The sequence below is a fragment of the Pseudozyma hubeiensis genome (genome assembly GCF_000403515.1).
Source record: "Pseudozyma hubeiensis SY62 DNA, scaffold: PHS13, whole genome shotgun sequence".
In the NCBI taxonomy this organism is placed as follows: Eukaryota; Fungi; Basidiomycota; class Ustilaginomycetes; order Ustilaginales; family Ustilaginaceae; genus Pseudozyma; species Pseudozyma hubeiensis.
In genome coordinates this window covers 180,141-189,880 of record NW_012133795.1, presented here as the reverse complement: position 1 = coordinate 189,880, position 9,740 = coordinate 180,141, and the positions used below count along the sequence as shown (strand labels likewise).

At 57.2% G+C, this 9,740-nt stretch overlaps 3 protein-coding genes across 3 annotated transcripts; 2 read left to right on the top strand and 1 right to left on the bottom strand.

Annotated features, from left to right (window-relative positions):
* Positions 1-500: 500 nt before the first annotated feature.
* PHSY_001014 (hypothetical protein) lies at positions 501-1,319 on the top strand (the record flags this gene model as incomplete). Its single annotated transcript, XM_012331646.1, has 2 exons — positions 501-711; positions 1,024-1,319. The coding sequence occupies 2 exons, from the start codon at positions 501-503 to the stop codon at positions 1,317-1,319; spliced, it is 507 nt and encodes a 168-aa protein (XP_012187036.1).
* A 623-nt stretch (positions 1,320-1,942) lies between these two features.
* On the top strand, positions 1,943-6,070 carry PHSY_001013 (protein kinase; the record flags this gene model as incomplete). The annotated part of the gene is made up of 1 exon (XM_012331645.1): positions 1,943-6,070. The coding sequence occupies one exon, from the start codon at positions 1,943-1,945 to the stop codon at positions 6,068-6,070; it is 4,128 nt and encodes a 1,375-aa protein (XP_012187035.1).
* Positions 6,071-6,189: 119 nt separating this feature from the next.
* PHSY_001012 (glycoside hydrolase) lies at positions 6,190-9,291 on the bottom strand (the record flags this gene model as incomplete). Its single annotated transcript, XM_012331644.1, has 1 exon — positions 6,190-9,291. The coding sequence occupies one exon, from the start codon at positions 9,289-9,291 to the stop codon at positions 6,190-6,192; it is 3,102 nt and encodes a 1,033-aa protein (XP_012187034.1).
* Positions 9,292-9,740: the final 449 nt, after the last annotated feature.

Below are 9,740 nucleotides of genomic sequence, written 5' to 3'. Positions count from 1 at the left end.
CCCTTGTTTGACGAACTTTTTTTTTTTTTTTTGAGCGTTGACCGCTCATGTGCCCGGGTGCTGCCGAGGGATCAGCAGAAAAGAAAAAAGGACCCTGAAGATTTGCGCTCTTCACGAGCGAGCGACTTCGCCTCTGCCGCGCCTCCCTCGCTTAAAGATACAGACTGCAGGCGGCGAAAGTCTGTAGCTAGAGAGAAAGAGAGAGGAGGGGACGAACGCAATGCGCAGTCGACTGTTAGGATGGTGACCGGTCAAGTCGACAACTCATACGATTCGAGTCCCTCTCGAACTTGGACATGGATCTCGTATGGGATGGACGCAACGGCATTTGCGGCTAATCAACCATTGGCCGCACATCTGCGTTAGGGGGAAGATCTCACACTGGAGAGCTTGTTTACAGCGACAACTTTTTGGGTCGACGTCCGTTGATGAATATCTCTTCGATAGAGTGTCGTATCAGAGTTGTTTCTCCCGCGCCTTCGGAGGCAAGCTTGTAGCTCATGAAGAAAGGGGCGAGGATGCTGCCGCCGCCGTCACCACCGTTGCCGGTGCTGCTGCTGCTGCTGGAGCGGACTGCGATAACCAGTCCTTTGTGCTTCGAATCAAGCTGTGGAAGAATGGCTGTCAGAGCGGAATTCAACTCCGACGAAGGCGGGCTGTGGTGCGGCTTGCTGCTCCGCTTGGTGGCGCGATCTTCTCCCCTCACAGCGTGTGAGTGGTTGAGCGGCTGCCAGGGTTTTGCAGCACTCGGCCTCACAGCCTCAGCCCAAGTGACAGTCTATGATTTGTTTGCAATTTTCCGACTGCGCTGCTCCAGGCGAAACGCAGCTCTCGTGCCCGTGCGCGTTGGTTGCGTGTGCGGTTGTGCCTTGAGCTCGAATATAGACTTTGGCTAGCAACTCTCTCTCTCTGCTCGCAGTCGAGAAGGCGTGACATTTTGAGCTCACGAGCTCGCCCAGCTCTAAGTTGCCCACGGCGAGCAGTTGAGCTGGAACAGACGACCCTTGTTTGTCGCCCGCTCAGCCCGTGATTATCGGTTTGGCGCAATCTCGTCATTTGACTCTTGGTCGTCGCTGTCGCCGTCATCGTCCTTGTTCACTCCCACGTCTTCTTCATCTCCCGGTTCTTCGCACGTCCAGAGCTCCGCCAACTCCCTCGTCCTGCGCCTCTCCATCGTCAGCGCGGGGCTGGAAACGCCATCTCCTCACACGTACCAAGACCCTTTCGACCGAAGTGCGTCCGATCGAACCATCGCGTTGCTTCCGTTGCAATTCTCATCCAAAGGCTTCACCCCGACCTCCTCTTCCAAAGGCGACTGACTCCACGTATCTCGTTGCCATATTCTCGCACTCGAAGACCAGTTGCTTCGAGTCTCTCATCTCTTTCGTACGCCAGTCCCGTTTTTATCTGCGAGCAGTCAAGCGGGTCTCTTCCCCTTCAACCAACCCACCACCGTGTTGACTCGACTCATCACACCCGCGTGCTCCGGTCAGCATCCCGCGGCTTTTCGTCTCCAGCCCACCGTTCTGTCGCGCTGCTGCTTCCCGTCTTTGGCCTCCTAGCACTGCGAGTCGTGTTGCGTTCCACACCATCAGCAAGCAAAGCATGTCGATCGTCTCCTCTCGCTAATCACCAGCATCGTCCCAATTTCTCGTCGATAGTTTCACTCCCACCTGTCTCCGGGTCGAGCTGTCTTGCACTCTGCCCGAGCTTATCTAGGTCGCGCAATTCTCTGTTCAAGATCTCCCACGCTCATCTTTGATCACTCGCCTGACATCCATCAGCTGCTTTCCACTGCGAGCTCAGCACTCTTACACCAGCGCTCGATCCCTCGCTGTAATTGACCTCCCGCCTTCGCCGATAAGAGCTGGTTCATTATATATCGACAGACCACATACACACCACGATGGCTGCAACACTAAACGCCCAATCGGCGTTGCCGATGCAGGTGAATCCCATGTCGCGCCAGACATCATCGCCGCTTCCTGCCGATCTCGCATCACTACCCAGCGACTTCCTCGACCACCTCCTCCTCATCACCCAGACGCTCGTCAACTCAAAACCACCGCCCGCCGTCCGTCGTGCCATGTCGCGCGACCCAACACGGGTTGACAAACAATCACAGAGTACGTGCATTCGTCGACCTTGCGGCCTGCAGCCATACCCTCTTAGATCTCACGTGATACTGACGCTCTCTCCATATCTCTTCTTTGCAGACGGCGACACAAGCCGAAAGGACATTGCGGACGATGTCGCCTCCATCGACCTTGACAGCCCAACGCACGAAGTGGAAGGCACCGTCAGCTTGCCCTTGCCCCAATTCAACTCGGAACACAGCGACGAGCGCACCAGAACCATCGAGGAAAACCTCAGCAAGCTTGCAGAGCGCCTTTGGCGAGCCGAAGATCATCTCGAGGTGGTCGCCCGCAGCCAGGAGATCGTACGCACGCCAGGTGCCGAGGAGGAGCCTTCAGCCGCGTCCCACGCTCGTAATCTCTTCTTTGGCAAGCCTTTCCCCTATCCACTCTCGCACGCACAACCGCAGAGCTCAACGTATCCGCTCAGCTACCCGCTCGGCATGGGTCTCAACGGCCCCGTTCTGCTCGGCGGCCAGCATTCCCGCAGCGACGACCCCATCGCCTCGTTCGAACGCTACAACGATGAGAGCGGCCTTTCGGCGCAGGAAGAGTTGCGTCTGCTCAAGGCACAAGTCCAGGATATCGCACGCGTCTGCAAGGCTGTCGCCTTCGGAGATCTCACTCAGCACATCACCGTTCCCGTACAAGGTCACGTCATGGTCGAACTCAAGGATATCATCAATCAGATGGTCGACCGTCTCTCGCATTTCGCCGCCGAGGTCACCCGCGTCTCGCTCGAAGTAGGAACCCAAGGAAAGCTCGGTGGTCAGGCCGAGGTGCACGGCGTAGAAGGTACCTGGAAGGAACTCAAGGACGTCGTCAACCGACTTGCTGCCAATCTTACCAACCAGGTACGAGGTGTTGCTCTCGTCACCAAGGCCGTCGCCCGCGGCGATCTGTCGCAAAAGATCGAAGTCGAAGCCGACGGTGAGATCCTCGAACTCAAGGTCACCATCAACGTCATGGTGGATCAACTCCGCCACTTCTCCACCGAAGTCACCCGTGTCTCGCGCGAGGTCGGCAGCAAGGGTCAGCTCGGCGGTCAGGCCAACGTCCCCGGCGTGCAAGGTGTGTGGAAGGAGCTCACCGACAACGTCAATCGGATGTGTTCCAACCTCACAGGTCAAGTGCGTTCCATCGGTGTTGTCACCACCGCCGTCGCAAAGGGAGACCTCACCAAGACGATCGACATCGACGCAGAAGGAGAGATGGCGCAGCTAAAGGACACCGTCAATTCCATGGTGGGCCAGTTGCGTATCTTCGCCAGCGAAGTCATCCGCATGTCGATGGAAGTAGGAACGTACGGCAAGCTCGGCGGTCAAGCGCACGTGCCCAACGTCGAAGGCACGTGGAAGGATCTCACCGAGAACGTCAACAAGATGGCCGACAACCTCACTTCGCAGGTGCGAGAGATCGCGCGCGTCACTAAGTGCGTAGCTGAAGGTGTGCTTACCGAGTTCATCAACGTCGACGTCAAGGGTGAGATTCTCGACCTCAAGTTGACTGTCAACAACATGGTTCGTCAACTCAAGACCCTCTCGGACGAGATCATCCGTGTCTCCGTCGAGGTAGGCACCGAAGGTCGTCTCGGTGGACAGGCCAAGGTCAACGATGTCAAGGGTCAGTGGCAAGTGCTGACCGAACGAGTCAACGGGATGGCCAGCAACTTGACCACACAGGTGCGCTCCATCGCCACGGTCACTACGGCGGTCGCGCGTGGTGACCTCAGCAAGACCATCAACGTCGAGGTTCGCGGCGAGTTCCTCGACCTCAAGCTCACCGTCAACAACATGGTGGAATCGTTGCGCACCTTCTCGTTCGAGGTGACCCGAGTGGCCAAGGAGGTCGGCACCGAAGGCAAGCTCGGCGGTCGTGCAACAGTGCTCGGCGTCGGTGGCACGTGGAAGGATCTCACCGATTCGGTCAACACGATGGCGGCCAACTTGACGCTCCAGGTGCGAGCCATCGCCCATGCCACCACAGCCGTGGCACGCGGTGACCTCACACAGAAGGTCACCATCCCCGTCTCGGGAGAGATGCTCGACCTTGTCAACACGATCAACAACATGATTGACCAGCTCAGCTTCTTCGCCTCCGAGGTGACGCGTGTCGCTCGCGAGGTAGGTACCGAGGGTAAGCTCGGTGTGCAGGCGCAGAAGAAGGATATCGAAGGCACCTGGGGCGAGATCACCGACAACGTCAACATCATGGCCAACAACCTCACCTCGCAGGTACGCGCCTTTGCCCAGATCACGGCCGCTGCCACCGACGGTGACTTTACACGCTTCGTCACCGTCGAGGCGTCCGGTGAGATGGACTCACTCAAGACCAAGATCAACCAGATGGTGTACAGTTTGCGCGACAGTATCCAGAAGAACACAGCGGCCAGGGAAGCAGCTGAGCTGGCCAACAGGTCCAAGTCCGAATTCTTGGCCAACATGTCGCACGAGATCCGAACGCCCATGAACGGTATCATCGGTATGACGGCGTTGACGCTCGAGACCGAGCTGTCGCGATCGCAGCGTGAAAACCTCGTCACAGTTTCGACGCTGGCGGGCAACCTGCTGGCCATCATCGACGACATCCTCGATATCTCCAAGATCGAGGCGGGTCGCATGAATGTCGAAGAGATCCCCTTCTCGCTGCGAGGCATCGTCTTCAGCGTTCTCAAGACGTTGTCGGTGCGAGCGACGCAAAAGAAGCTCAACCTCATGTACGAGGTGGCTCCGGACTGTCCAGATCCGTTGATCGGAGATGCACTCCGTCTCAAGCAGATCATCACCAACCTGATCGGTAATGCCGTCAAGTTTACCGATGCAGGTGGACGAGTCGCGCTCAAGTGCAAGCTCTCCAAGATGGTGGGTACCGATCAGGCCATGCTCGAGTTTTGCGCGTCAGATTCCGGTATCGGCATCAAGCAGGACAAGCTGGACGTCATCTTTGACACCTTCTGCCAGGCCGACGGCTCGACTACGCGAAAGTACGGAGGTACAGGTCTTGGATTGTCGATTTCAAGACGACTCGTCAACCTCATGGGAGGTGATCTGTGGGTGCGAAGCAACTACGGCAAGGGTTCCGACTTCTTCTTCACCATGGTGGTCAAGCTGGATCAGATCTCGCCGGACCAAGTCAAGGAGAAGATCCGCCCCTACGCTGGCCGCAACATCTTCTACCTGGACACACTACACGACGAGACGGGTGTGCAAGCCATGCTCGAGGACCTTGGTCTGAAACCCTTCACGGTACACAGCGTCGACGAGGCATCCCATCGCAAGCGTGGCATGCCTCGCATCGACGCCATCATTGCCGATTCGCTCGCTGTGGTCGAAGACCTGCGCAATGTCGAACATCTTCGCTACATCCCCATCAACCTCGTCTCTCCCGCTCAACTCACGCTCAACCTCACCTACTGCCTGGATCACGGTATCAGCTCCTACATCAACACGCCCACTTCGGTCGCCGATCTGTACTACGCGCTACTACCATCGCTCGAGTCTTCCGCAGCTACGCCGACGGAAGGATCCAACGAGGTGACGTACGACATCCTGCTTGCCGAAGACAACGTGGTCAACCAGAAGCTCGCCTGCAAGATCCTCACCAACCAAGGACACAAGGTCGACATTGTGGACAACGGACACTTGGCGGTGATGGCGGTCAAGAAGAGAGGGTACGACGTGATCCTCATGGACGTCAGTATGCCTGTCATGGGTGGTATTGAAGCGACCATGGCGATAAGAGAGTTTGAAAAGACGCTGGGCGATGATCAGGTGCCGATCGTTGCGTTGACAGCACACGCCATGTTGGGCGACAAGGAGAAGTGTCTGCAGGCGGGGATGAGCGCATACGTGAGCAAGCCGATCAGGAGGGTGGAGCTGATCAGTACGTTGCATTCACTGCTGAGTCAGAAGAAGAGTGTTGGGGGGAGAGCGTGATGTCGCAGACGGATATATGTATTCTCTCGTTCTGATTGCAAACGTTTTTTTCACAGATGATGAGGAGGAAGAAGTGTTTTTGGATTGAGAGATGCTTTTCGAAACGCAGCAGGGTCGCTTTACGACCAGCTGATCTGCCAGTTGTTCTGGAAATCAGCGTTGAGACCGGTGATGTTCAACAAGGACCTCGACTGGTCCCAGGTGAAGTTTGCCTGCTGTGCGTCGAAGGTGACGCTGTTGGGTTTGTGTTTGACGTCGAGCAGGACGATGTGCGAGAGGTTCTGGTGGGGTGTGTAGTTGCCGTGGAGATGAGCGGTGAGGGTTTGGTTGCTGGCTTTGACGGTTAGAGTCGAGTTGGGGGTGGGAGCGGGGGTGGTACCGTCGTCGAGGTAGAAGGCTTGTTCGGCTTGGCCTTGGGTGTTGAGGTTGATGACGAGGGCGAACTTGCTCTGTGCGGTTTCGTGGACGGTGTATGCGGGGTGGGAGTGGGTGAGAAGTGCGCTGCCGGGTCGGAGATGGACGTTGATCGTGCTGAGTTCTGCCGATACGGTGACGTTTTTGTTGCTCTCCACGTCCAGGCTTTCCCAGGTGAAGACGTTTCGCCACTTTCCGCCAGCTTCCGGGAAGAAGGCTTTGATCTGCGTCACGTTCGGCTCCAGTACAGGACTGACCAGGAGGTTGTCTCCGAACAAAAACTGGTGTGCAAAGTCCTTGGTCGCATCGAACGAGTCTTCGAATTCGTACCACAGCGCTCGGACAGCCGGTTCGCCCGTGGAACTCGACTGAGCCATGTGCGAGTACAAGCTGGGCAGCAACTCGTACCTCTTGTTGATCGCGATCCGGGAAGCGTTGGCTACGGAGGGCCATCGGAAGGGTTCCTGCGAAATCGCACCCTGCGTGTTGTGGTTGCGCATGAACGGCAGGAATGCTCCGAGCATCATCCAGCGGTTGCACAGCTCCTCGTCCGTGTTGCGGTTGAACCCGCAGATGTCGGCTCCGATGAGGTGGATTCCGAAGATCTGGAACTGGAGCACTCCGTCGATGGACTGCGCCATACCGGCACCCGCCTTGTACGCTTCCTGACCGGGCAGGATGGTCCACAGCGCGTAGTTGTCGCCCAACCAGTGACCGGTGAACTTGCCGGCTCCAGGGTAGGTCGAACGCGAGATGAGGAAAGGTCGTTCCTTAGGTCGGATGGTTCGGAGGGCGTTGTAGAAGTGCTGTTCTTCCAGGGTACCGTCGAGGTTGTGCACGTCGTAGAAGTCGAGTTGGCCGTTGGCGGAGGTGGCTTCCATGGCGACGGTCTTCTTGTCGAGGTTGATGTTGAGGTCGGTTTCGCTGATGTGGATGCCGTTGTGGATGGCGTAGGGCGGGTTGGAGAGGTAGCGCTGGCTAGAGTTTGCGTAGCGGTAGTCAGGATCGTTTGGTCCAAACTTATTGCTCATCTCCTGTCGTTTGACAACATCGCGCTCGCGTTCCACAGCGAGAGAACGATGCTTCATCTCCATATCGTTGTTCTGCACTGGTCCCTGTTGGAAGGTGTAGCTTCCGTTGACCGTCAGATTGCCCGAGTTGCCCCAAGTCACATTGTTGTATCCCTGCGGCCAGCCGGCAACACTGGTCGCAGCAGTGTACGCCGGGGTATTCGACAGGTTCGTCTCCGGCCCAGCGGCATTTCCAACCACAAAGCTAGACGGCTCGTTCATGTCCAACCAGATGCCCGAGAAATCCACAATCTCGCTGAAGTTTCGAACCGCCTCGGTCCACCATCGACCGGCATTCTCTGCCTGCTGATCGACGAAGCTCGTGTAACCCGGCCAAACCTCACCAACGTACTCGGTGCCGTTTCGGTTCTTGAGGAACACGTCGAGCTCGTCACCGCGTGTACCTGGGTAGTAGGTATCGCTAGCGTTGGTGGGCGCCTTGGGGATAGCCATGTCGATGATGGGAATGTAGTGCTGATGGTTATCTCTGAGCTTCTGGATCATCCCTGCAAACTCCTTCTGCGGGAATCGCTGAGGGTCGGTGGTGAAGTCGCGGAATTCCTGGAGATAGTCGATGTCATTCCACTGAACTTCGAGGGGGATATCGTAGTCGCGCATGGCATCTACGATAGCCTGTGTCTCGGAGACATTGGTGTAACCCCATCGGCAAAGGTGGAAACCATAAGACCAGTAAGGATGAAGAACAGGGTTGCCGATGAAGTTGACGTACTGCTTGATCGCGGTATTGGGGCTGTTCTTGCCATCAGCAGAGCCCGAGAAGAAACGGAGATCCATGGTCCCGCCGATAGCTCGGTACTGGATCAAACCGCTTCGCAGCAAGACATCCATACCGCTCGTGCTCGACCAGCTCACGGTATGCGATCGGAGCTTGCCGTCACTCCCCTTTCTCACCTCGGTGTAGACGGGGTGATAGCCGTACATGTTCGAATCGACAGGCGTGCCAGCATCCAGCGTAAAGAACGTCTGCAGCGTCTCATTCGGGTTCCTCCTAAAGCTTCCCGTCACGTACTCGCCGAGTCCGTACACATTGGCATCCTGCGGCAAAGCAGACGACAGCTGCAGATACTGGTTCTCGAAGATGAGCTCGTGCTTGGGCGTAGCCGTGGAGTTGCGCTTCGTGTTGCTCGCGACGTTGTTCATGCCATCGTTGTAGGTGGGGATGTTGGAGGGACGCGTGTCGAAGATGACATCGCCGTTGGACCTGCGCTCGATCCAAAAGGCCCACGCACCAGAGGAGGTGCCGTTCTCGGCAGTGTGGTGGAAGATGAGGTCGCTCTGCTCAGCACTGGAACCGTTCTCGACCTTAGCGGGGTCGTCCGACGGGCGATCGTAGATGAGTCCGTTAGGCAGCTGGTACTGCTGCTTAGCCGTATCGTAGATGTGCACATGAAGCTGGTGCTTCTTCTCGTACACGACCGAAAGCGTTAAGTTGGCAATATCGACACCGTACGCATTGCAAGCTTCGCCAGCAAGGCTGAGTTTGGCGGTGAAGCCATGCCGCGACTGCTCGGGCTCGCCGACGAGCTGGTACCCCGGGCAAGTGGTTACGTTCAAGGAGGGTGAGATATAGGAGCTGTTGCTGTCGGCTCGTGGTTGAAGAATGTTGGTCTCGAGCTGGTGGTCGAGGATGGAAGAAGGAAGGGCCAAGGTTGAGGTGAGTGTGGTCGCCACTGCGGCCAGCAAGGGCGTCAGCGAAGCCGCCTTGATGGAACGCATCTTGGTGAGAGATAGTCTTGAAGGGTGAGTTGTGCTAGATGGAAGTGCGAGGACGGAAGAAGGAGAGACGGTGGGTATTTAAAGGTCGATGGAGGTGGGGCGGCCAAAGCCTCCGGGCCACACAGTTCTGCATTGCATGCGTTGCAGAGAAGCAAAGGTAGGACAGAGCGCACGAAGAAACCCAAAAGCAGAAGCGGGGCTCCAGCAGACTGGGGAAGGCGACTGTGCGGGGCGCATTACCTGACAGCGCTCCCTGTCGGCGAGTTTTTTTTTGTTCAGCCGTTCCTAACGAGCAGATCCCCCACGGTAAGAAGCAGCACCGCGGGGGCAGAGAAGGGAAGATCCTCCGACCGAGATCGATATGCTTAGGCGAGACCAGCAGAGCCACAAGGATGCGTCGGATGCGGACAGGCAAGCTGGTTGGGTGACTGCGGCAACCAAATCGGCGG